Source organism: Scyliorhinus canicula, chromosome 11 (genome assembly GCF_902713615.1).
Source record: "Scyliorhinus canicula chromosome 11, sScyCan1.1, whole genome shotgun sequence".
In the NCBI taxonomy this organism is placed as follows: Eukaryota; Metazoa; Chordata; class Chondrichthyes; order Carcharhiniformes; family Scyliorhinidae; genus Scyliorhinus; species Scyliorhinus canicula.
Genome location: NC_052156.1, coordinates 153,295,557 through 153,323,299, shown reverse-complemented (window position 1 = coordinate 153,323,299; position 27,743 = coordinate 153,295,557). Strand labels below are relative to the sequence as shown.

At 49.4% G+C, this 27,743-nt stretch overlaps 1 protein-coding gene across 1 annotated transcript in view; it reads left to right on the top strand.

Moving 5' to 3' along the window:
• The window catches only part of LOC119973530 (collagen alpha-1(VII) chain-like), a 528,770-nt gene that overhangs the window by 111,609 nt on the left and 389,418 nt on the right, over positions 1-27,743 (top strand). The window contains 5 exon segments of the mRNA XM_038811804.1: positions 12,642-12,822; positions 14,190-14,349; positions 16,486-16,579; positions 27,180-27,194; positions 27,197-27,349. Of these exon segments, the coding sequence (XP_038667732.1) occupies positions 12,642-12,822; positions 14,190-14,349; positions 16,486-16,579; positions 27,180-27,194; positions 27,197-27,349 (603 nt within the window).

Sequence of the window (27,743 nt, the reverse complement as noted above, 5' to 3'; positions counted from 1 at the left end):
AGATTCCTCGTTTTTGTCTTCCATTACCCTCCAGATCCAGTGTTCTATTTGCTATCCAAATACTGAGATTCAACCCTCATTTTGCCAACATGTACATCCCCAAGGTTGGGATACCCACTAGTAAATGCAAGCACGAACCAATATTTGTGTTTCCAACAGGTTAGAAACATTAGCGATAAGCACGGTAGCACAAGTGGATAGCACTGTGGCTTCACTGCGCCAGGGTCCCAGGTTCGATTCCCGCTGGGTCATTGTCTGTGCGGAGTCTGTACGTTCTCCCCGTGTCTGCGTGGGTTTCCTCCGGGTGCTCCGGTTTCCTCCCACAGTCCAAAGACGTGCAGGTTAGGTGGATTGGCCATGGTAAATTGCCCTTAGTGACCAAAAAGATTAGGAGGGGTTATTGGGTTACGGGGATAGGGTGGAAGTGAGGGCTTAAGTGGGTCGGTGCAGACTCGATGGGCTGAATGGCCGCCTTCTGCACTGTATGTTCTATGCTCTATGTGACCCCCCAACCATTAGCGATTAAGCACAGAGTCCTTGAAGCAGAGACCCGGGTACGAACAGTGTGGACCCTGGAGCTGGAGAGTCAAGACTTATCCAGTATTCTCTGTGCCTGTATATCTTTGCCCACTATTAATAACTCCCTTTTAGTTGTTAATGGGAGCCTTCAGTGTATTGTCTTGAGCCACCACAATTAGTAATAAAAATTACAAGAAAGAACATATAACTATATCATACCTTTCATAGCCTCAAGACCCCCAAACACTTTACAGACAATGACTATCTATTGAAGTGTAGGCACAGTTGCAATGTGGGAACATAGTAAGATCCCACAATGGCAAAGCAATAATGACTTTCTTTTATAAGGATAAATATCAGCTTGGACATCTTGGAGAACACCCCTGGTTTCCCAAATCATTACCATGTTAATTTTTATGCCGTCCCAAGAAGGCAGACATAGCCACAGTTTAGCATTTCATCTGAATAGCTGCACATCTGACAGTGCAGCACTCCCTCGGTACAGAACTGCAGTGTCAGTTTAGGATTTGCTCTGCGTGGGATTGGAATCCACAGTATTCTGGCTGAGTGGTAGGAATGCTACCGACCAAGCCACATCTGAGGCCTACCCATATCTCAGCGGGGGTCTGTGGAGCACTAGATTTCAACCAGACCTTTTAGGGAAGAATGAACAAACGCATGCTCTCTTTCAAACATATTTTTAGGTGAGTCTTATTTTGAGATTTCTCCTCTGCTAAAAGAGGTAGCTGGTGCTGAGACACTCAACATAAATAGTGTTCTTGAATAGCCATATTTCATTTGTGGGTTTGCATAGTGAATATCAGATGATATTGAATTGCAATTGAGGTCATGACTGGACTGCATATTCATGCATATTCCTGCAGGGATCATTAGTAGTAATCTATGAGCAGGAACCCAGGATGATCATTTTTATATCCTCCAAGCTCCAGTATCATTGAGTTCATCAGGGAAGCACTAAGCTATTAGCATTCAACACTGGTTTTTAGAGGGCCTGTACCCATAAATAATTTGGCCTGGATTTTCACCGAGTCGGGGTGACTCGGGCGTCCTTCTAAAATGCTCCCCGATTTTGTGATTTCCCCATCCCATTCCTGGGCTGGTTGATTTTCAGGAGCGCTTTGAAGGGCGAAGCCTGGTTTCTACCATAAGCTCACCAGACCTGGCTGGCTCCATTGTGGGGTAGGCATGTTCCATCAAGACTCATTATGCACGCTCTGCTGAGAGACGAGGCAACCTTTGCTCTTGCTGAAACACCTGTGCCCCAGAAAAAAAACATTGCTTGATCGGCAGCTCAGGTTCTCTGATCTCTGCTGTCAATTTCACAATGTTTGTTCACACAATGTTAAGTGGTTTCAAGAGTTTGTGGTTTTTGTTATTGATAATGTTCTGGATGATTGACACTTTTATTGGCTTGCAGTGAAATGACCATTTTTCAACGGGTGGGGCAGCGTTTGAAGGGTGATGGGCTGAAGGCTAGACGGCCTTTATATTTTCATTTTAACTGTGACAAAGTCCCAGGCACCTTTTAAAGGTGCCTTTTAAACAACCCGTCTCTGCATCTGGTAGCCCATGTGGCTGCCTCCAGACGTTTCTTCTGGGTTGACTGGCCCAGTTCTAGCCTCCACCGACCCTCTCGGGAATGTAGATTCCGCCTTTTTTGACACATTCTCCCGGGCTGTTGTTGAAAACTCACCGCTATTCTTAGAATTCCCCCTATACCAAAAAGGGCCGACATTCTAAATGGTGAACAGGGATTCTCACTCCCTGACTCCTATGCAGGCTTCGGTGGGTGCTATTCAGGTCAAACTATATTTTCAAGTTATCTCCCGGTATAACCCATACCTTCACAGAAGATTTCATCTACCTACCACTTAGTAGCATCGATCCTGGGTCCCGCGTTGCTAAGTAAGTAAAGTAGACTTTGGAATAACCACTGTTTCAGGTTAAAACTTTTAAGTTATTTTATTGTAATATTTTTTTTCTTTTAAAAGATGTAATCACTGTCTTTACAGAAAAGTAAAAAGATCTTGCTTCTGGATCCTTCTGGTTGGTTGAAGGGACCTTCAGGCCCACCTTGACAATCAATCTTTTTAAAGTCTGGTCTTCTTTAGATGTATTCGCTGGTTAGCTCAGTTGCTATGCCTTGATCCCATGTACCGAGCAATGAGAGCTGACTCTGCTGACTGTCTCTGAGCTGACTCGAAGCTGACTCTGCCTCCTCTTCTGGTCTTCCTTAGATTAACTATTTTAGCTCGGCTGCTTTGCTCTGTCCCTTTCTCATAACCGAGCTGACTGTAATATGACTCTGCTTGCTTCTCTTGTTCCTTCTCTGCTTCTCTCTTTCTCTCCCTCGCTCCTTCTTTGCCCGTTTCTCAGGGTTTATAGATTTTTCTGACAGTTATTAAGTTTTTTATGACTTTATTGTAAAGTAACTTTTATTTCACTTGGATTGTAAAAGGTACCTTTAATCTACATTTCTCTAACACGACTAAGTATTCATTTTGATATGACCTCAGCTCATAGGGCGAAATTCTCCGCCCCCCACGACGGGTGGGAGAATAGCGGGAGGGCCTTCCCGACATTTTTGCCGCCCTCCCGCTATTCTCCCCCCCCCCCCCCCCCGCTGAAGTCTCGACCCGAATCGCTGCCGCCGTTTTTTTACGGCCGGCAGCGATTCTCAGCTGTTAGATGGGCCGAAGTCCCAGCCCTTTCCGCCGTTTTTACGAACGGCAAACACACCTGGTCTTGCCGTTCGTAAAAACGGCGTCACAAACTCGCTATTAATAACCATGGCACCGATTGGCACGGCCGTACCACGGCCGTGCCAAGGGTGCCATGGGCCCGCGATTGGTGGGCACCGATCGCGGGCAGCGGGCCCGATGCCCGCGCACTACTTGTCCTTCCGCCGCCCCGCAGTATCCATTCGCGGGGCGGCTGAGGGGCAACCCGGCCCGCGCATGCGCGGGTTTCGCGCAAAAACGCGGTGACGTCACCCGCGCATGCGCGGGTTGGAGTCTTCCAAACTGCGCATGCGCGGCTGACGTCATATGACGCGTCAGCCGGCGCTAACTCCGGCAAGCGGGCTTAACGATTTTCGTTAAGCCCGTGATGCCGGAGCTTACGGCGTCGGGCTGCTAGCCCCGACCGGGGACCAGAATCGGTCCCCCGTCGGGAAGGGGCGCGCTGCCGTAAAACCCGCCCGGGTTTTACGGCAGCTTTACGATTTCTCCCGTTTTGGGAGAATCTCGCCCATAGTTCTCTGATTACATTGTTTCCTTTGTGATGTTCAAAATGCTTTGATTTCAATAGGGGTGTGAATTTTGGTTTGGTTCCTGTCATTTCTATAGTTTTATTATCGAATTCTGTCCCCAGATCATAATTTTGACTTTGATTTGGGTCTAATTTGTGTTCTTGTAGACAGGTTGTCTCCAGTTTTCTTTAGTTTACCTGGTGTTAGCAGAATTTCACACCTATATATTTGCCCCCCTAGTCATTCTTTTCTATCTGCTGATTTTACTTCAATGACGGTGTGAATCATTGCTTTTAGCGTAATGCTAAAATTCCACTTGGTTTTAACTTGAAAGGTTTACATTTATCACGTAGCTCAACTGAAACCCTCATCCATGCTTTTCCAGATGCTTACTACGATAGTGAATTTCAATGAAGGTGTGAGCCATTGTTTTTAGCTTCATACAAAAATCCTGTGTGTTTGCTAAGCCTGTTTGGGAGAAGGAATCTGCATTTTATAATCCTGCTCTTTGCAGCTGCTGTTAACCCTTCGTGGGACCTTTCCCTGTATCCTCTCATCTTTCTTAAATCAGGTATTGCCAGACTTCCATGTTTCAAATGACATATCTTTCCATATTTTCAATTACAGGGCAGGCAGGCCGAGTTGGGAAATTTCCCAACATCTGCTACCTGCCTTGAGGATGAAAATCCAAGCTCAAGGAATTTTCAGCAGTTATGCCTTGAAGAGCAACAGATTACAGCGAGCCTCTTGGAAGTGAAAAAGTGAAACTTTGAAAGCCAGCACAGCCTTTGGAAGATGATGAATCTAGACAGTTAATAGACACTCCTGTCACCTGCTAATACTTGCAATATCTGGATCAGCATTTTTCAGACATCTGGTCAAGAGGGAAAAGAGAATTCATAATCACTTCCATTTCATGTTGGGTTAAAAGTCTATGCCGGCGCTAAATAATGAAAACATTGAGCACCAAGACCTGATTGTGGTTATTTGGGTTGGCTGTGTTCTGTCTCTCAACATTTTATGAAGCACGGATTTTCCTGGCACTGTGCTGTCAACCAACACTTAGCTGCTGTGAGTTGAGAGGATCCCACCTATATATTTTAAATGTTATTTTAAATCATCAAATCAAATGGCCCAGAGAGCCTAGGTCACCTCTTTGAAGGATCTTTCCAATTACCACTGTTAAATCTGCTTCTACCATCATTCAGGCAGCGGGGCGGGATTCTCCAATCCTGGGGCTAAGTGTTGACGCCCTCGTAAACGCCGGAGCATTGTACAACGGCGTCATCTGGCTCCTAGGATCAGCGATGCTGCGCTGCATGGCACTGGAGAGCCTCACGCTGCTCCAGCTGCCGATACGGGCGTCAGCAGAGCCAGCGCGAGTTCGCACATGCACGCCATGGCCGGTGCGAGTTCGTGCATGCACGCCATGGCCGGCGCGAGTTCGTGCATGCACGCCATGGCCGGCGCGAGTTCGTGCATGCACGCCATGGCCGCCGCGAGTTCACGCATGCACGCCATGGCCGGCGCGAGTTCGCACATGCACGCCATGGCCGGCGCGAGTTCACGCATGCACGCCATGGCCGGCGCGAGTTCGCACATGCACGCCATGGCCGGCGCGAGTTCGCACATGCACGCCATGGCCGGCGCGAGTTCACGCATGCACGCCATGGCCGCCGCGAGTTCACGCATGCACGCCATGGCCGGCGCGAGTTCGCACATGCACGCCATGGCCGGCGCGAGTTCACGCATGCACGCCATGGCCGGCGCGAGTTCACGCATGCACGCCATGGCCGGCGCGAGTTCACGCATGCACGCCATGGCCGGCGCGAGTTCACGCATGCGCGTGGGTTGCCTTCTCCGTGCCGGCCCCGACGCACCATGGCAGAGGCCTACAGGGGCCCGGCGTGGAGGAACATAGGCTCCCACCGGGATAAACCCACCAGCCGATTGGTGGGCCCAATTGCGGGCCAGGCCTCCGCAAAGGCCCCGCCCAGAGTTGGATCCCTCCTCCCCCCACCAGGCCACCGCCCGCTGCATGAATGCTGAGGTGCCGATGGGTAGGACCACATGAAAAAGACGCCGGTGGGACTCGGCCGAACTCGGTGGGCACTCGGCCCATCGCGCAGGGAGAATCGCTGGGCACCGTGCCGACCGCGCCGGCACCACTGGCACTGGCGTCAGAGCGGCGTCACGTGATTCATGCCACCCCGGTGATTCTTCAACCCGGCGCGGGGTCGGAGAATCCTGCCCCATGTTTCAGATCACAGCAACTTTCTTGCACGACGTACATGTAACATTTAAAATATATAGGCGGGATTCCCCGGTCCCCCAGCCGCGTGTTTCTCAGCCGCTTCCCATTTGCTGACGTTGGGATTCTATCCTCCCACCACTTGTCAATGGGATTTCCCATTGAAATGCCCCACGACGCCGGGAAACATGCAGGCGTCGTACACTGCCGGTGGGAACAGAGATTCCCAACGACAAGAGAATTCCGGCTTATATGTATCATTTTGGATACACAGCATTTCTGACTCTCTGTTTTGAATAAAATGTCTTATATTCTATAATAAAGTCCTTTGGTTCCTGCTTGACTTGCAGTAGAATACCCATAAAGAATTATATTTTACGTTACACTGATCTTACCCAATATTTTAAGGGCATGCTGGAAACATCTAGGTGCTTTTAGAGAAGGGTATTATCACATTGGAATGAAAAGAGTAGGGTTGTCATTTTGAGTTTATGAATGCACAGCATGATGAGCTAAATGGTTATGAATGATAACTGTGATTACTGCGCTCCTGACACAGAGCTGTCCTTCCTTCAAGCGTTTGCGAAATGTTATCAAACCAATGTTTAATAAAGACGAAAAGGAGCGACGGGTAACATTAAGAAGACAAAAATAGAAAATACTGGACAATCGCAGTAGGTCTGACAGCATCTGTGGAGAGAGAAGGGAGCTGACGTTTCGAGTTTGGATGTCTTTGACAAAGAGTCATCCAAACTCGAAACATCAGCTCCCTTCTCTCTCCACAGATGCTGTCAGACCTGCTGGGATTGCCCAGTATTTTCTGTTTTCGTTTCAGATTCCAGCATCCGCAGTAATTTGCTTTTATTTATTTATTTATTTTTAAATTTGGAGTACCCTGTTGTTTTTTTCCAATTAAGGGACAATGTAGCGTAGCCAATCCACCTACCCTGCACATTTTTGAATTGGGGAGGGTGGTGGTGGGGCGGGGGGAACGCTCCACACGGATAGTGACCTGGAGCCGTGATCGGACCCGGGTCCTCGGCGCTGTGAGGCAGCAATGCTAACCACTACGCCGCCGTGTCGCCTCTGTAATTTGCTTTTATTAACAATAAGATGTTTATTTCTGATGAGACCATCAATTCACGCGACACGTCGTTAGAAGTGAACAGTGGTTTTAATCGTCTTACAACAGAGCCTGCCTGTGACAAGGTGAACTCCAGATGAACTGGCAGGCAGGCTCTCAGCATCAACCTTTATACTTCCGGTTAGGGGGAGGAGCCATGGGTGGAGCCAAGGGTGGAGCCCAGTACAAACTCCCGTACACTCCCAGTGCATCTCCCCCTAGTGGCAGAGCAGCGCAACTGCTTGTGTGCCGAGCTTACAGAGACATAGTACAACATGTGTAATAAAGTGTGAATTACGCTACTGTGATTCACCACAATTTCTAACCTGTTCTATGTACAAAGGGGCCCAGTTAGACTTGATCGGGTCCTCTCTCTCTGCCGGTCGGTTCCTATCTGGCTGACCTTATATGCACATGGTAATAGCCCCGTCGTTAGCGGGGGAGTTCATACCCCTTGAGCTACACAGGGAAAACAATCGAGCCATCTCTGTGTGCTCCACGCAGGTTATTACGTCATGGTTTAATGGGGCATTAAAGTCAAGACTGTCAGATAATTTGATTCTGTACTCCAACCATGATTTAGAGAGTTTTAGTCCGTATCCTTTCAGACCTGGGGCGGGATTCTCCCCTACCCGGCGGGGCGGGGGGTCCCAGCGTTAGGGAGTGGCACCAACCACTCCAGCGTCGGGCCTCCCCAAAGGTGAGGAATTCTCCGCACCTTTGGGGGCTAGGCCCGCGCCGGAGCGGTTGGCACCACACCGACTGGCGCCAAAACCGGCACCAGCGGCCTTGGACGCCTGCCCCCCGGCGCCGGGGTTGGCCGAAAGGCCTTCGCCGGTTCTCCCATGCGCTGGTGGTGACATCAGCGGCAGCTGCGACTGACGTCACCACTGGTGCATGCGCGCTGGGGGATTCTCTTCCGCCTCTGCCATGGTGGAGGCAGTGGCAGCAGTGGAAGAGAAAGAGTGCCCCCACGGCACTGGCCTGCCCGCCGATCGTGGGCCCCGATCGCGGGCCTGGCCATCGTGGGGGCACCCCCCGGGGGTCCGATCGTCCTGTACCCCACCCAGGACCCCGGGGGCCCGCTCGTGCCACCGATCCCGCCGCCACCAGAGGTGGTTCAAACCTCGGCGGCGGGAGAGACCTCCCAGCGGCGGGACTTCGGCCCATCGCAGGCTGGAGAATCGCCGCAGGGGGCTCGCCGCTCGACGTGGCGCGATTCCACCCCCGCCGTGGCAGATATTCTCCGCCACCCGGGAATTGGCGGGGGCGGGATATTCGGCGGCCCCGGGCGATTCTCCCTGTGTGGGGTCGGAGAATTTTGCCCCATGTCTGAATTTGATATTGAGATCAGCTGAAATGTTATATTAAGACAAAGGAAACACTTGCATTTATATTTTGCCTCCAACAACCACAAGACTTTCAAAAGTTCAGCTCATGAAAAAAGTTTGAAAGTGTAGTTTTGGTTATAATGTAGGACACATGCAACTGTTTTTGGCACAGGAAGGTTTCACATAAAACAAGATGAAAATTAGCAGAGAACGTTTTTTGTGATGTAGGTTGAAGAATAAATATTGGGAGAACTCCCCTGCTTGTCCTTGAAATATTGCCATGGAATGTTTTATAAGTGGCTAAGAGAGAAGGCAGGACCTTGATTTAATGTCTCATTGAAATATGATACTTCTAAAAGTGCAGCACCCCCTCACTCAGTCGGGCACAGGAATTTAGTGCTCAAGCCTTGGAGTGAACTCGCAATCTTCTAATTCAAAGGGGGGAGTGCTGTCAACAGATCCTTGAAACATTAATGAGGGGTTGGTGGAGGTCATGCAAGGTAGGGAGGCGGAAGGTAGTGGAGGGGCAGGGTGATGGGGAAAGTGGCGACCACGGAATTAAGCGGATGGTTTTCCAATCAAGCCAAAGACTTTGAACTGAAACTAGATCATCTCCAGTCAAACACAATCTTTTCCATGATGCAGTGTGCCTTGTATACATCATGCTCCACGTTCATTACGTTTCACATTTACCTCATCTTGGACCAGACTTACACCAGATATCAAATACGCATTCAACCCCACACTTCAATATGGTGTATGGGAGGCAATCCTACTAATGCTCCATCTGCAAGCTAGGTCCCAATCTTCTGCTTGGTTATCAGTACAACTCAGCATCTTGCTCTCAAGCCCACCTGCCTGTCCCCGGTCCTCTGCAATGCTCCAGTGAAGGCCTGCACAATCTGGAAAAACAACGCCTCCACTGCCGATTAGGCACAGTACAGCTTTCTGGACTCAACAGTGAGTTCAGCAACTTCAGACTGTGAACTTTCCCCTCCACCTTGACTCCCCCTTTTCGTCCCCTGGCTTGCCCTGACACAACCCACTCCTCACCCACATGACCACAGTCCCTTGTTATTCAGTTTTGCTCCCACTGAGCATTAACCTTTATTCTCCGATTAACACATTATGCTATCCTACCTTTACCACTATTAACACTCTTCGGTCCCTTATGGCACCATTAACAGCCCGTTGGGTGGAATCCCACCATATTTGCCAAATCAGACTGAAAACTGGAAGGTAGCTCTCCAGTTGCACAGATCAGTTTTCTCACCAGATGTTGAGCCTCTATAAAGAAAGAAAATGAGTGGACATGGTTTGCCCCTTTGCTCTGGAGGGGGGGTGCCTGATAAAGCCGGCACCCGGCTACATAGCGATCCGGATGGCATCGTTAAAGGGCATGCCAATCAGAACAGAAGCATTAATACTCCCCCCTCCACTCCATCACAGAGGTAACGGGGCCCCTCCCAGGCAATCATCGGGGGCTCCCCTCCCAGACCATCATAGAGGGTTCCCCCCACGCCCTACCACCTCAGAGGTATGGCTTCCATTCCCCTCCCCTTAATGGCCACCACCCTCACCATGGCTGTAGGTTCCTCCTCTCACTGTCTGTTGCACCCACTCCCCCACCCCCCCCCCCACCACACTAAAAGGAAATCCCCCCCCCCCCCCACCAACCAGGGCTCCCATGAGGGCTCACTCCAGCACTGCCCCTGGTACAGGTTGGCACTGCCAGGGCATGTACCTCTCCCCCCAGGGGCTATACCTACCTTTACGCTCCCTGGAGAGATCCCCTCGACTGATTCACATTTTAAACAGCCGTTATAGACATCACACTGGCAAGGTCTGAATAATTAGTGAGGGGGGGATCATGTGGCCGGGGGAGACCCGTTAATAATATTGAAGTTTTGAATAATTCATTTAAATGAAGTCCCCGCCCTTTGTGGATATGAATCTCATGGCATCGCCGGCGAGGTGTCGGGAAACTTGGAAAACGCGATCTCTCTGGGGACAATGCGTTTCCCAATCCTCTCCGGATTTTCCGCCCACGTTACCGTTCCCTCGGACGGTGATGGTGGGCTAGAAATTGCCCCTGTTGTCTCACGTCCATGACATCTTTGTCAACCTCACCTTAACTCCGACCTATCACTGACTTTCCGTTCTGCCCCATTCCCCCTCTCCCAAGTATATAATTCAACACATTTCTATATTTCCCACATTTCCCGTACCAGCCTCCCCGGACAGGCGCCAGAATGTGGCGACTAGGGGCTTTTCACAGTAACTTCATTGAAGCCTACTCGTGACAATAAGCGATTTTCATATATTTTTTCCAGTTCTGTAGAAGGGTCAATATGGACTTGAAACGTTAACTGTGTTTCTCTCTTCACAGATGCTGCCAGACCTGCTGAGTTTATCCAGCATTTTCTGCTTCTGTTTCGGATTTCCAACATTTGCATGTTTTTTGCTTTTTTTAAAATACTAATCTGGAATCAGTCAAAGAAACTTGCCACCAATGATTTGCAGCTCTTGCTGACAATTACTTACTCAATTCATCTGTGCTGCTGTAAATCCAGCCAAAGGCAGACGATGGCTGCGAGCCTGACAAATTCAAACCTCTCGCCAAGACTGGAGACATGACATAGGTGGCGGGATGATGGAGAGAAAAGAGTGGAGTTGGGGCAAGAGAATGGGGAAGAGAGAGCGAGGGAGAAAGAGATATAGATAGACATACAGATAGACAAATTGAAGTGAAAGACAAGAGGGAGAAGAGACTGAAGTAAAATAAGAGAAGGAGCTTGATGGGCAGACTGAAGTCAAGGAAAAGTGAGACACTTGAACAGCCCTCAAAGCATGGTTGGAACAAGCTGCATTAAATACCCAACAGATGACTGACATGACAGCCTAAAAGCATCAAACAATCTGCTAATATAATGAGCATAGAAATGAAATGAGATATGGAACTGTTGTTTTGCCACAAGATATGACTGGCATATTAAATAAATGCTACATTTTATCATTGTTATACAATGTAAAGATAAATCATAGGACAAGATTCTGTGGAAATTGGACTTAGAAGTGTGAAAAGAATCACAATTTCCAAATCTGACAATAAGAAGAGTTTATGGCTCACTTGCCTTGATCAGATGTAAAAATGCCCTAACAAAGCCTGTGACAATTCTTCATTCTTCAACAATTCTTCAGGGGCTGGTTTAGCACAGGGCTAAATAGCTGCCTTTTAAAGCAGACCAAGGCAGGCCAGCAGCACGGTTCAATTCCCGTACCAGCCTCCCCGAACAGGCGCCGGAATGTGGTGACTAGGGGCTTTTCACAGTAACTTCATTTGAAGCCTACTTGTGACAATAAGCGATTTTCATTTGATTTTTTTCATTTCATTTCATGATCCCCTGCTACCAATAATAGCACGCCTTCAGACAATAACACGGCTTACTACATTCAGTATTGCAAAGGTGTGAACACTTGGATAATGCAAAGAATTCCAGCCGCAACTCTCAGTTTACGAATAATTGGATCTATTCTGGACCAAAGTTATAACTTTGTCCAGGGCTTAAGTGCTGATTTGACTCGGGGTAGTACTCCTGCCTCCGGCTCAGTCGGTTGTAGGTTCAAGCTCCAGCCCAGGCATTTGAGCACAATATCTAGGTGACATTCTGGTACAATGCTAAGGGAATGCAGCATCGTGAAAAATGTCATTCTTTAACTGAGACCTTCTGATTTGAGCTATGAAGATAATGCTTTTTGAAGAAGAGCACAATTTGAGCAACATTGATCATCATCAGTATCACCAGAACAGATTATCTGGTGGTGATCACACTGTTAATTTGTGTAAAATTGGCTGTCACGTTACCGATATAACAGCAGTAAATGTAGTTCAAATATACTTAATTGGTTGTTAATTGGCACAAATCAAGATTATGATCAGTGTTATATAAATGCAAGTCTTTCGTACTTATTTATCCTTAATGTCACCTTGAGTCCCTCACAACGTGTAGAACGAGAAAACTTTCAGCCTGGTTGATCTGAATGGGATTTGTTTCCTGGTTGAGAAGCAATTAGGCCACCCAATGTGCGACACAACTTCCCTCATGTGTCATTGGCTTCTAACCTGGGCTCTGTATTTTATTTCAGTGTGTCTCACAGCAGTAGCAGCTGATATTATATTTACGGTGGATGAATCGTGGAGTGTGGGAGAGGTCGACTTCCGAAGTGTAAAGGAATTCCTCAATGGCATCGTAACATCATTCAAAAAGGCTCCAGTAGGAAGGGATGGCATCAGGTTTGGAGTCATCCTTTACAGTGACCATCCCAGGTAAATCATAACATTTCAATTTCCTCTTGCGACTGGGTTAATTTTACCCATTACCCCAGTGCTGATGAATCTACAATGGCTCCCAATCTGGCATCGTCCCAAATTTAAAATTCTCATCCTTAAATTCAAATTCCTCCATAGCCTTGGTGTACCCTATCGCTTTCATGTTCTTTAGCCCTACACCTGTTCAAGATCTCTGCGTTCCTCCAGTTCTGACTTCTTAGCATCCCCTATTTCCATTGTCCCCATTATGGACATCAGTGCCGTCAGTCAGAAAGAAAAGTGGCGGGGGGGGGGGGGGGGGGGGGGGGGGGGGGGGGGGGGGGGGGGGGGGGGGGTTAGGACCAGTTCCACTAAGGATCCGGCACAAGAATGGGCTGAATGGCCTCTACAATGTAGGATTCTATAAACCCAGGTAATAGTGCATATCTGGTGGCAGGTTAATGAATTAAAAGTCCTTGGGGGCGATTCTCCGAGCCCCGCACCGGACCATGACGCAGCGCGTGATTCTCCGCGGTGCAGAGAATCGGCGCCATTTGTGCCGGCGCATTTGGCGCGGCGCGGCTGCTGGAATCGGTGGGGCTGCCGATTCTCCAGCCTGGATAGGCCGAGCGGCCGCGCCGATAGGACAGAGTCCCGCCAGCGCCGTTCACCCCCTGGTCGCTGCCGGCGGGAACTGTGCGGGAACGGTCGGGGGGCGGTCTGTGGGGGGGGGGCTCCTTCACCGGGGAGGGGGGAAGCATCCGATGGGGTCTGGCCCACGATTGGGGCCCACCAATCGGCGGGCCGGCCTCTACCCCCCCCCCCCAGCCTACTTTCTGGCGTGCTGGCCCCTGAACGCCGACTCCATGTTGAGTCGGGGCCGGCGCGCTAAAGAAGTCCCCCGTGCATGCGCAGGTTGGCAGGGCGCCCATTTGGCGCCGTGGAAGGAGGCTGGAGTGGTGTGAACCCCTGTGGTGGCCCCCTGTGGGGGCCAGAATCGGTCGTACCAGGGCCCGGTTCGCGCTGTCGTGAAACGCGATGGCGTTCACGACGGCGCGAACACTTGGGCTCCATATTGGAGAATCGCCCCCATTAGATTTGCAGAGAAGGAAAGAAGTTTGGCCATTATTGCCACCTAGTACTTTCATATCCCATTGCTCATAATCTCCAAGTTGTCTTTCTGACAGGTTTCTCCTCTCCCTTCATCCTCACTGTACTGATTTTGACTTTCCTTCTCTTGTTGGTTTTGGCGAGGTTCTGTTCGGTGGATCTTAGTCCTTAACCTTAAGATTTATCAATCGAAAAAATGGAAGATGCATGAGGCAATAGGGGCCAATGGTTTGTCTTTGATATGTAAATTTAATTTGCTAAACTCTTGCTTCTAGAACAGCAATTGAACTTACTGACTATGGGACAATTGAAGAAGTATTAGTGGCCATCAGAGACATTTCGTTTCAAGGGGGAAACACAAAAACAGGAGCTGTCCTTTCCTTTCTCGCACATTCTGTATTCAGCTCTACAATGACAAGAGAAAGTGCACCTAAGGTTTGTAATACTAGCAATAGCTACCTTCAGACTTAATGACCCAACTGTGCTTTGATTCATCCTCAGAATGTCAGCTGCTACATTCGTGCGGCAACTGGAATAAACCTCTTAAGAAGGTGGTGGAAGCAGAATCAACAGAACTTTCAAAGGGATTGAATAAATACTTAAGAGGAAAGAATTTACAGGGATAATGGAATGAGCAGGAGTGGGACTAATTTTCAAAGGCACAAGAGACCAATTGGCCTCCTTCTACACTATGCTTCTGTGATTTCCCATTTTCAGATATCGGCCATACTTGTAGCCTCTTTAAGTGAGGTGGCCAAGTGTAGATTTTCTGATTGGGTTCTCTCCAGTAAAGCTGCTGTAAACTGAACAAGGGCGATTGGAACGTTGGGTGGCCATCTGCGATGCCAGATCTCCATAACCATTCAGCGCATTGCGAGCATTTTGAGGGAGAGGGGAGAATGGGGGCTGGAAATGTCCACCTGGAAAGGGCAGATCCTTCCTAGGAATGTTAAAATGAAGGTGGCAATATACATATCCACACAATGATGCTTCTGGCTACAATATTGGGCAGGGTTCATTATGGGGCAGCACGGTAGCATAGTGGTTAGCACAAATGCTTCACAGCTCCAGGGTCCCAGGTTCGAATCCCGGCTTGGGTCACTGTCTGTGTGGAGCCTGTACGTTCTCCCCGTGTGTGCGTGGGTTTCCTCCGGGCACTTCCGTTTCCTCCCACAGTCCAAAGATGTGCAGGTTAGGTGGATTGGCCATGCTAAATTGCCCTCAGGGTCCAAATTGCCCTTAGTGTTAGGTGGGGTTACTGGGTTATGGGGATAGGGTGGAGGTATGGGCTTGGGTAGGGTGCTCATTCCAAGAGCCGGTGCAGACTCGATGGGCCGAATGGCCTCCTTCTGCACTGTAAATTCTATGAAATTATGTATGCAGGGTTGCTATGGAAAGTACGACATAACCATAGGAGGGGTATTCATTCAATGAGCTTTGCTGTGCCATTTTAGTTTGTTTTATCTCTCTGCTGTCATATGGATTTCAGGGGACAATTGTTCCAGTGCCTCTTTTTGAACCCTCTCTGCAGTTCCAGTGCTCTGACTGATCCCCATTGGGATTCCCCCTTTTTTGAAGAATTTTGCAGGTAGAAGGGACAGGCCATTGGAGTGCAGCCAGGTTCGTCAGGCAATACGCTAGTTTAGCAGATGGTTCATGGCTGGGGAGGCCATGACACCAGACTTGAGGGTACAGAAACAATAAGTGAATGCCTGTTAACTGTGATGCAAAGATGGATTAATTGTTCTTGTTATTGTAAGGGACAACAGAAGGAGTTCACAGAAGGAGTAGGGGGCAACAGAAGGAGTTCACAGAAGGAGTAGGGGGCAACAGAAGGAGTTCACAGAAGGAGTAGGCGAAGAAACAAAAGCTTATTTTATTTAACAAGGTTAACTATATGCACAACTCCAATATTACCCTACTGGGTCTTCTTTAGCCAGTGTCTGACGGCAGACTCTATTTATACAAATGCACGGCACTTTGTTAAAGGACCCCCATCCCTTTATCGGGGAAGCTCATATTCTGCAATTTCCACGGGGTAATGAATCATTCCTACCCCGTTAGTCCCTTGTGGGTTAAAGCACTTGTGTAAGGAATATGGAGCAAAGGTGGAGCTCAACAATGACCGTATGAAATGGCAGAGTAGTCTCGAGAGGCTGAATGATTAGCTCCTCCTGTTGCAATGTGTCGATGAGAGTGAACGGTTCTTTGGGCCCAATCACACCATATGATGCCTTGAGTGATATTTCATCAAAAAAGGGATGTCACAGGGTAATTAACAACCCTCTGAGCTGCATTGGCCACTGATGTCAACATGTCACAAACAATACTTGCTTGGCCTGGCTCACCTACTTGGAGAAGGACTGTGGGTAATAATATTCAAAGGTATTTAGGGTGTGGTGCTTAACTGGATAAGTGAGGTTGATTTATGAGAAGAAACATTGGACTGGATCTGGCCAAGAGTCTTTATCTTGTTCTTAAAAATGTATCTTCAAAATGTTCCAAAAATTGTGCACATGCATCTTAATTCTTTGAACCTCTTCACATTGTTTCCTGTGCTAAATTTTGCAGGTGATGGTTTTGATCACAGATGGAAAGTCTGCAGACTCAGTTGAGGAGCCAGCCACAAGGCTACAAGACAAAGGGGTGACAGTGTATACAGTGGGTAAGTATTCCGTGGCCATGCCTATAATGGGTTAATATTCAGTGATGCACTATCAATTACTACAAAGACCAGAGTAGTGAATAATCGAGGCTTTATTGGGCAGAGATGTGTGGCCTCCTGTAGCTGCTATGGAAGCAGCTCCGGTGAGCACGCACATTTATACTCCGCCTACTGGGCGGAGCCAGCAGGCAGGGATTTACCCCTGTACCTCTAGTACAGGAGCCTTACCGTACTACATCTAGTATACAGGTACTACATCTAATATACAGTTAGTGGTGACTACCACATTCACCCCCTGTTAGAAAGGAGTCCGGGGGCCGGGGGGGGGGGGGGGGGGGGGGGGGGGGGGGGGGGTGGGGGGGGGGGGGGGGTGGAAAAACATACAGCTCAGGCAAAATTTACAGGTTCAGTCGGTCGGGTGCCTTGATCCTCCGCTGTAATTGCCTCGGTCCCGCGGTAGTGACGCGGGCACCGGCTTGGTCGCCTGTGACTCCGGGAGCATGTTGTCCTCGTCTTCATCCCCAAGTGGAACCAGTGAGAGGACGGATCGTCCTGGGGCAGGGGCTGTGGTTAGGTGCGCTGGGGGGGAGGGTGAGTGGCGCCGGGGCAATCGGAGGGGGGGGGGAAATCTTTGTGATGGGCCGCGGGTGGGGATCCAGCTGGTGCCAGGTTCCGGAGGGAGACTGTGTCCTGGTGCCCGTTGGTTTGCGCCACATAGGCGTGCTGCGGGTTCGCGTACAGTAGCTGTACTTGTTCGACCAACGGGTCCGCCTTGTGGGTCCGCAGGTGTTTGCAGAGGAGGATGGGTCCAGGAGCTGCCAGCCATGTTGGAAGCAAAACCCCGGAGGTAGAGCTCCTGGGGAAGGCAAGGAGACGTTCATGGGGGGTTTCGTTAGTTGCAGGCAGTGCAGAGTAGTGATCGAATGGAGTGGAGCACGTCGGGGAGGACATCCTGCCAGCGGGAGACCGGGAGATTTTTAGACCGTAGGGCCAGCAGGACGGCCTTCCAGACTATCCCATTCTCCCTCTCCACCTGCCCGTTTCCCCGGGGGTTGTAGCTGGTCGTCCTGTTTGAGGCAATGCACTTGCTGAGCAGGAACTGACGCAGCTTATCAATCATAAAGGAGGATCCCCGGTCGCCGTGGATGTAGGTGGGAAAACCGAACAGGGTGAAGATGGTGTTGAGTGCTTTAATGACTGTGGCAGACATCATATCGGGGCATGGAATGGTGAAGGGGAATCGGGAGTATTCATCGACCACATCCAAGAAGTACGTGTTTCGGTCGGTGGAGGGGAGGGGCCCTTTGAAGTCCATGCTGAGGCGTTCAAAGGGGCGGGAGGCCTTCACCAGGTGCGCTCGGTCTGGCCGGTAGAAGTGCGGCACTCCGTGCAGACCTGGCAGTCTCTGGTGACAGCCCTGACCTCCGCAATGGAGTCGGGCAGGTTGCGGGCCTTTATGAAGTGAAAGAACTGGGTGACCCCCAGGTGACAGAGACCATCGTGTAGGGCCCGGAGTCGGTCCACTTGTGCACTGCCACATGTACCTCGGGATAGGGCATCGGGGGGTTCGTTGAGCTTCCCGCGGCGATACAAAATCTCGTAATTGTAGGTGGAGAGCTCGATCCTCCGCCTTAAGATTTTATCATTTTTGTTCTTGCCCTGCTGTGTATTATTGAACATGAAGGCAACCGACCGTTGGTCAGTGAGGAGAGTGAATCTCCTGCCAGCCAGGTAATGCCTCCAATGTCGCACAGCTTCAACGATGGCTTGGGCCTCCTTTTCGACAGAGGAATGCCGAATTTCGGCGGCATGGAGGGTGTGGGAAAAGAATGCCACGGGCCTGCCCGCCTGGTTGAGGGAGGTGGCCACAGTGACGTCCGATGTACCGCTCTCAACCTGAAAAAGGAGGGACTCGTCGACCGCGTGCATCGTGGCCTTGGCGATGTCTGTCTTGATGCGGTTGAAGGCCTGGCGGACCTCAGCCATCAGGGGGAAAACTGTGGAGTGGATGAGTGGGCGGCCTTGTCCCCATAGTTAGGGACCCACTGGGCATAATAGGAGAAAAACCCCAGGCATCGTTTCAGGGCCTTGGGGCAGTGGGGGAGGAGGAGTTCCATGAGGGGGCGCATGCGGTCGGGATCGGGCCCTAGAACTCTGTTTTCCACAACATAGCCAACGATGGCTAAGCGGTTGGTGCGGAACACGCACCTCTCCTTATTGTATGTGAGGTTAAGGAGTTTGGTGGTGTGGAGGAATTTTCGAAGGTTAGCGTCGTGGTCCTGCTGATCGTGGCCGCAGATGGTGACGTTATCTAGGTACGGGATGGTGGCCCAAAGTCCGTACCGGTCAACCATTCGGTCCATCTCACGTTGGAAGACCGAGACCCCGTTAGTGACGCCGAAGGGAACCCTAAGAAAATTATAGAGGCGGCTGCCTGCTTCGAACACAGTGTATTGGCGGTCCACCTTGTGGATGGGGAGCTGGTGGTAGGCAGATTTTAGGTCCACTATGGAAAAGACCCGGAGCTGCGGCTGGTGCTGGTAGGTCCCGGGTCGGTCGGCGGTGGTGGCAGGCGATGAACTGCCAGACGAAGTTCCCGACGAGGAGGGGTCCTGAAGGAACTGTCCAAAATAACGTTGAAGGTGCCGGCGCCCATGGCGGATGGCGTTAAAGATGGTGGCGCCTATGGGCCGTACGTGGTCTGTAGAGAAGAAGATGGCGGCGCTCACGGGCCGCATGTGGTCTGCGGGGACGAAAATGGCGGCGTCCACGGGTTGCACATGGGGGGTGTAGGAATGCTGGGCCTAGAAACAGCAGCGATTGACCGGGCCTGGCACACAGCAGCAAAATGTCCCTTCTTTCCGCAAGTCTTGCAGATTGCGCTCCGCGCAGGGCAGCGCTGCCGGAGGTGTTTGGTCTGCCCGCAGAAGTTGCATTTGGGCCCCCCGGGGTTGGATCGCTGCCGCGCGGCGCAGGCTTGGGGTGGGCCGGGGGCGGTAGCTCGTGGGGCCCACGATGTCCATGAGGATGCCGTGCGGTTGGGGGACTACAACTGTACTTTACGGGAGGCTACTGTTAGCGAATTTGCGAGTTGCCTGGTTGCTGCAAGGTCAAGCGTGCCCCCTTCCAATAGGCGCTGGTGGATGTACGCCGACCCTATGCCCGTAACAAAAGCGTCTCTGATTAATAGTTCTGTGTGCTCGACTGCCGAAACTGCCTGGCAGTCACAGTTCCTTGCCAGGATGTGCAGGGCATGCCAGAAATTGTTTAAGGTCTCACCGGGAAGTTGCTGTCTCGTGGATAGGAGGTGCCTGGCGTACAGTTTGTTAACCAGCCGAACGTAATGTCCTTTCAGGAGCTCCATTGCTTCAGCATAAGTGGGCACATCCCGGATAAGGGGAAAAATATCAGGGCTCACCCGTGAATAAAGGACCTGGAGCTTCTGTGCGTCCGAGGGTTGTTCAGCCGATAATTGGAGGTAGCTTTCGAAGCAGGCTAGCCAGTGGTCGAAGGCCGACGTGGCGTTGGCTGCTTGAGGGTGCAGCTGTAGGCGATCAGGCTTGATACGAAGTTCCATCGCTGTAAAATCTCTGCTCAATAAATTGATGCACTATCAATTACTCCGAAGACGATAGTGAATAATCGAGGCTTTATTGGGCAGATATGTGTGGCCTTCTGCAGCTGCTACCAGAATGGGAGCAGCTCTGGTGAACACACACATTTATACGCCGCCTACTGGGCGGAGCCAGCAGGCAGGAATTTACCCCGTACCTCTAGTACAGGAGCCTTACTACTACATCTAATATACAGTTAGTGGTAACTACCACATTCAGTGACACTCGTTACAGTATGTTAGTGTTCACAGTCGAAAGAGAAAATGCTGGAAAATCTCAGCAAGTCTGGCAGCATCTGTAGGGAGAGAAAAGAGATAAGGTTTCGAGTCAAGCTTTGACAAAGAGCCATTGGACTCGAAACGTTAGCTCTTTTCTCTCCCTACAGATGCTGCCAGACTTGCTGAGATTTTACAGCATTTTCTCTTTCGTTTCAGATTCCAGCATCCGCAGTAATTTGCTTTTATTAGTGTTCATAGTTCCTAATTTAAATGGTTTAATGTTCAGGATTCGCTGTATACAATGGATTAGTGTTCAGGGTTCCTGTTTACAATGAATGAGCATCATCAAGATGCAAATAACATGGAGGCAATGTCATGATATGTATACTGTCTCACTGGGTCTACCAAACAAATGGATATTCATGGTTTCTGGATACTGAATCATACATGGAATATATACAATCTCTGTATCCTGCACTCACCTCATTGTCTTGCATCTTCTTTGGCTTGAAATATGAATCTATCTCCCCCTTGAAATTGGCAATGTTATCCACCTCAACCATTCCGCGTGGATAACCTTACGCTCCAAAAGCTCAATGCAAATATATTTTACTGAACCATGTTCTCCTGATTCTCTAAGTAACAATTGTAAATTGATGACTCCTAGTTACTGACTCCCCAACCGAGGGAAAGCCTTCCCACTTACCCTATTGAAACGTTTCAAAAATTTTTAACATCCCAATTCGATTTTATCTTAATCTTTGCTACTCCCGTGGAATATAGTCAATTCTTTGTTAACTCAAAGCCATTTCACCGAAAAGAAAATGAAATTAAGCAGCACTGTGAATCAAGCAATTTGAATAAAACAGCATAGGAGATTGTCACTGCTTGAGAAACAAATCACACTAGGCTAAATCGCTGGTTTTTAAAGCAGACCAAGGCAGGCCAGCAGCACGGTTCAATTCCTGTACCAGTCCCCCCGAACAGGCGCCGGAATGTGGCGACTAGGGGCTTTTCACAGTAACTTTATTGAAGCCTACTCGTGACAATTAGTGATTTTCATTTTTCATTTGAAATTAATATATAATTTGGAAAAGATAAGAGCCCGACCATAGAGAGACGCCAGGAAGCATTTCTTCGCACAAGGATGTTAAGAATTTGGATTCTCTCCCCCAGCAATTGAGATTGAAATATTTGCGTTGGCTGAGGGTATTAAGGATTACAGAGTGAAAGCAGGTGGTTGGGAGTGAAGATCAGCCAAGATCTAATTGGGATGGTACAACAGGCTCAAGAGGCTGAATGGCCTAGTCACAATTATCAAAATTAAAAATGATTAAACAATAGTCCCAGTATCTCTGCTCATAATGACAGTTTTTCATTCCTAGTATCATTCATGGGGAGCACGGTGGCACAGTGGTTAGCACTGTTGCTTCACAGCAGCAGGGTCCCAGGTTCGACTCCTGGCTAGGGTCACTGTCTGAGCGGAGTCTGCATATTCTCCTATGTCTGGTTGGGTTTCCTCCGGGTGTTCCAGTTTCCTCCCACAAGACCCGTAAGACGCGCTGTTAGGTGAATTGGACATTCTGAATTCTCCCTCCGTGGACCCAAACAGGCGCCGGAATGTGGCGACTGGGGGATGTTCACAGTAAGTTCATTGCAGTGTTAATGTAAGCCTACTTGTGACACTAATAAAGGTTATTATTATCATTCTGGAGAATCTGTGCTGTACATTCCTGAAGGCTTTATAGTCCTTTCTGCCATAGGTGTATTAACTGCATGCAAAACTGTAACAGTCGTTTAAACATTGCCTCATGCACCAAATTTATCATTATCTCATTACTCTTGTATTCTGTGTCTCTATTTGTGAAACTTAAAATACGACGAGCCTGGTTTTTTAAAAAAACGCACCTTTAACAAGCTATGTTCACACTTTCAAGGAGTATTTTATGTGTTAGGTGGCATTAAGCAATGACATTTTTACAGCCCCGCCATATATTGTGATGTTAATTGTTTCACTGTGATACAAATTACTGCACCATGTCACGTGACCTCGACCTGCGACAGAAAGAATTTGCCGACGTTCCTCAGGGGTGACTCTGTGCGGAACGGATGCAGTTGTTCTGAGCGCATTTGTTGCTGAAAGCCAAATGCTACGTTATTAATGGTTTGTGTTAATATCTTCATTGCAGTTTAATTGCGCTCATTTTCCTGAAGCCTCCCGTGTGTTGTTCGCTGCATTCGCTTAAAAGCCTTCCTCTGACTGCCAGCGATTTGAGAGTTGCTAGGCCTCTTGCCGCCATCTGGTGGTTACTTTGAATATAATTGTCAAAACTGGTTACGAACTTGGCTTGGAAAATGAGGAAGGCCATACATAGAGGGAAAAAGAGAAGTGTTTTCACAACCTCAGCACTCACTATGACATTTCACAACCAATGAAGTACTATTAGTGGTGCGGTCACTGTCGTAATGCAGGGAATTTGGCGTTCAGCACAGAAAGATCCCACAGTCTGTAATGAGATAATGTCCAGTTTAGGGATGTTGGTTGAAGGACATCTATTTATCCGGGTCACTAGGGAGAACACTCGCTTTTCGTCTTCAAGAGAGTGGCCGTAATATCTTTGACGTCGCCCAAGGGGGCAGATGTGGCCTTGGTTCCATGCCTCTTCCAGAAAACAGTCCCTCTGACATTGTGGCATCCCAACCCCACCCCACCAGTACTGACACTCTCTGAAACGGTGTTTGAGCACATGAGAAAATGGTGCCGATTCTGTTGCCCTAAAGGTGGTGGTGGTGGAGGAGGAGGGGGAGGGGGGCTGGGAGGGGTGGGTGTTGGGGGGACTGGGAGGGGTGGGTGTTGGGGGGACTGGGAGAGGTGGGTAGTGGGAAGGGATAGGGGATGGTTGGTGGAGGGCCTGCAGCGTTTGAGAAGAGTTGTGAATTCTCTAAGAATATTTTTTCAGCGTCTAATTGTATTGACATTGTTGTCTTGCCTACCTACACCTCCAATCTCACCCCACCCTACCCCCGCACAGAGATCCGCGTGCTGGCCTCTTAGCTGCAATCAGACTGGATGAGACAATCAGACAGATTATTGTTTCAGAAACAGGTGGTGTTGCAATGTCATCATGGTAAAGGGAATTACTTTTAATCTTTGATTGCTGTTAATTATCTTCTTTTTCCTCATCTCCTCTCCTCGAGGAGTTGACTTTTGCTGATGTTTGATATTTGTCACCACCTAAGGTACAAAAGGGACACAATGGTGACAAACATACAGCGGACACGGAGGGATACGGAGTTAACGTTTCAGATCGTTGACCTTTTGTCGAAACAGGAGACCTTGCAGATGAACAGTTTTCAAGCCAGCTTGGGCCCAGGGAAAAGGGGAGGGGGAAACAGGCAAAGAACCAAAGGAAACTTTTGTTCAAATGTCATTATTGGGAACTGCCAGGCTATTTGATTGTGGGTGCATCACAAATGATCCAACAGACACGTAGATAAAGGTTAAACTAAATTTATTTTTACTCAAAAGTGTGATATTATCATAACTGCAGGCACTGCAAGCGTTAATGAAATGCCTAGAGTAGCCACGAGAGGGAGCTACAGATACAAGTATATGAGGCATTGATGCTGAGCCTTGTGAGTGAGGGTAGTCAGGAGTTAGCTAGAGAGAGTCAGTATTAGTAGTGTGCGATAGAGCAGATCATAGTTTATACCAGTATTAAGATTAGTTGTAGATGAGTGTAGTTTATATGTTGACAATCAACTGTGTATTATTTAGATTTATGTGTCGAATCCAAATTAGTAGTGTTATTAAATTTATAGCTTTGTTTAAGTTCAAGCTATTTTGTGGTCTTTGTGAGCACTACCCCAACCACCCCGAATTAACCAACACAAAGAACACCACAAAAAGTAAAGCCGCACGAGTGGCTTACAACACAAGTATCCCAGGACTAGAAGGTCCAGGCTTGGGATGGTATTTGAAGGGCTCGATAACAAGTACCAGCTGGACAGGCCTCTTGCCATTTCCATGGGAACTCGTACTCCATGAGCCCCACGGGGGGTCATAAGTGACCTGTCGTAGCCCTCACAAGGGTTATCACACAAAGTGTTACAAACCCACAATGTAGGGCCCCGATCTAACGGAAAGGTCTCACAGGGCGGAAGTTACCGGCTGTTCACGCTGTCGTTATATTCATGTCCCACCGATATTACACGGCTTTCACGGTGACGAGGTTTGCAGTCAACGTGAAATCACGTTGTCAATGGCAGGACCGGAAAATCCCGCTGACGGGCTGCCTCTCCCACTGAAAAACACGCGGCCGGTTGCTCGGTAAATCCCGCCCTCAGCGTCATTTGTGATGTTTTTTTTCTGGGAGTTTCTCCCTGGCTTTGTTGGCGGGTTGCCCACTGCCGTCTCACCACTCGGTCACTTTTCTGGGCCCTGGGGATTTTCACACCGGGCTAGCCCACACTTAGGGTGGGATTTACTGACCAACCCGCTGTGATGACACCCCGCTATTGGGTTGCTGAGGGCCTCCCCTTTTCAGGCCTACACAGCCCTTTTAGGCCCCCCTCCATTCCAGGATCCTCATCCTTCACCCCCCCTCCCCTCAACCTTTCAGAGGATTCTTCATACCCCCCTCCACCCTCCTTTCCCACCTCAGGCCCTGACTCTTGCCAGTGTCACCCTACCACCTGGGCACCCTGAGACTGGCACCCTGGCAGTGCCCCTGGACACCTTGACAGCCAGGTGTTCGCATTGCAGGGGGAGAGCCAGTGGGCCACACTGCTCCGTCCCTCACCACCTAGGGGTCTCTGATTGCCCGGTAGACCCTCCGGGTGCAGTTCCGCCTGGTCCACATTTGTGTTGATCAGTACTAAACAGTGCCTGGCTGGGATGTCCCTCCGGAAGCCGGAGGCTGGGAGCCCGGTACATCCCACATCCCGGGTAATCACGCCTAAGTGGGTTCGTGAGGCTTGGCCCTGCACATTGTCGGTGGGATTGTGATCGCGACACCTCGTGGGATCTGGTTAGATCCCTCAAGCTGTACTGGCTGTCGGCAAGCTCATGGGAGGCCTTTTCCGGGATCTACCGGCTGTGCCGTGCTCATGTTTGGGCACAATGCAGATGGTAGATTGTGCCCCAAGTCACAAACAAGCCCAACTATCCATGTTTATGTTCCACATGACCCTCCTCCCAGTTTATTTCATTACATCCCAACAACATATCCTCCTACATATTGGGCACGAACTACCAGCCACGCTAAACCCGAAAGTCAGCACGGTGCAGCTGGTAGATGCCGGGAGATTCCTCTTCCAGAATCTCTCCGGCTCACCACGCCTCGCAAGATTTAACGAGATCTCGCGAGATGTCACGATCTGAATCCCGCGCATTATGGGCAGGATAACTATTTAGCATATTAGAGTGAGACAGTGAGTCTCCCTCTAACATGCATTTCCCTGAAGTACCCAAGGCGCTAGGATCTAGCCCCCTCACCTTGGAGACCTAGGGCAAGCGCCATTGAGTGCAGGTCTCCACAAATGGGGGAACAGACAGAACGGCACTCGTGGGGGTCTTCCAGGGGATCATAGGCCCACCGGTGGTTGCCCTCTGGACAGGGTGGTACCCTGGCATTGCTGGTGCCTCCCGGCACCCTGGCACTGCGAGCCTGATGCTATGGCAAGCGGAGCTCCTCCGAGCAGGAAACGGGACTTACTGCTGCCTCGTCGGGGAGTCCTGCTGAGGCACCAAATAGAACCAGAGTCCCGGTAAATAGTGTGTGCTTCTCGGCCCGCGTGCGCCAGGGTACACCCAGCTAATCGCCCTCGTCCCGGGGCTCTGTTCCAATTCGGTTCGGTTGCTCCCATTATTTTCTCTCTCAGATGGATATTTAGCTTTACTTTAAACACTCAACTATTCTCTGTAGTCGCTGATTCCATATTCTACCTGCTCTCTGGGTAAAGAAGAATCCCAATTTAATTGAACATACTTATGGTCGCTAGTTCTGATTTTATCTGCCACTGGTTTGATCTTACCTCTGTTTCAGTACTCATACACTTCCCAGCAGAATTTACTAGACAGAGTATGGCATTCCTGATCTGCATGGCTGAGTCCTACCCCCTTTGATTATTTACTAAATGAGTTGCCTTGACTTGGCTTGGGTCTGGATGTTACAGTGAAAGGAATTGTGCAGCACTTATTCCACCATCCAACAACATTTTGTGACCTGGTGGGGCACCATACTTTGTATGTATGTGAAAAATAAAAATTCAGGCACTGTATGAATTCGAGAGCTGGATTGCTCTGGAATCTCGGTTCACATCAATCACAAACAGATGGGTTGGAAGTGTCCCTTGCTGGCTGTAAGGAGTTTGGAAAATGTGAATCCAGGGACATTGCTCTATTTGCTAATGGACACGGGCAGCACATAATAGCTTCTAATGCGGCGCTAACTGAAAATCTCACTCACCGAGGCGCAGGATGGCTGTCACGTTACAGTCGGGAATGTTCTTCGAAGGTTTGGGACACGGCAGCTTAATGGGCCAGTGTATAGGGTGCTTTGTTCTACTCTCACTACACTGTGCCCGACTTAGAAAGCTGCTGTTGGGGGCTTCAAATTAAAATGGTTCCGTTCCCTGGATCTAAAACATTTCACCGCGGCGATGCTGGTCACCACAAAATAAAATACAACATGCATCAAGGCCCATAGCCTCAGATTTGGATGTGTACGTCTTCATGAAGTATTTCTTGTCCTTACTTTTTTTAAGGAATTAAAAATGCAGATAAAATGAACTGAAGAGAATTGCTTCCGATCCATTCGAAGAGCACTATCTATTCGTGGAGGAGTTCAATCTACTCAACACCATTTTGGCCAAACTTTCGAGAAGGCTTTGCTTCACAACTTCGGAGCCTCCTCGGCCAGTGAGGCCTACACCACGTAAGTAACTGTGAATGATGATGTGGGAGTACCTTTCAAAGCAGTACAGAATGGCACAGTGCATTTTCACCTCCAGCAGTGGCTGGCCCTCAACTGCAGAATTAAATGTTGGATCCCAGGGGGAGGAAGATGCGCCGGTTTTCAGATGAGATGAATTTGGACAGTTTCAATCCAGAGCCGAGAGAGAGCAGACTTATGCTGCCAGACTGTTCCTTTCAGGTCTCCCAATGACCGTAGGGAGTGGAACTGGCATTTCCCAAATCACTGGGCAGCCTACTGAAGCACAGGACTCTAATTTGCATAATTAAACCGCATTAGGCAGGCATGCTAAGTGGCCATTGAAAGGCCTGCCTGGGTGGTGATTCAACATCAGCTTGCATTTATAAAGCGTGGT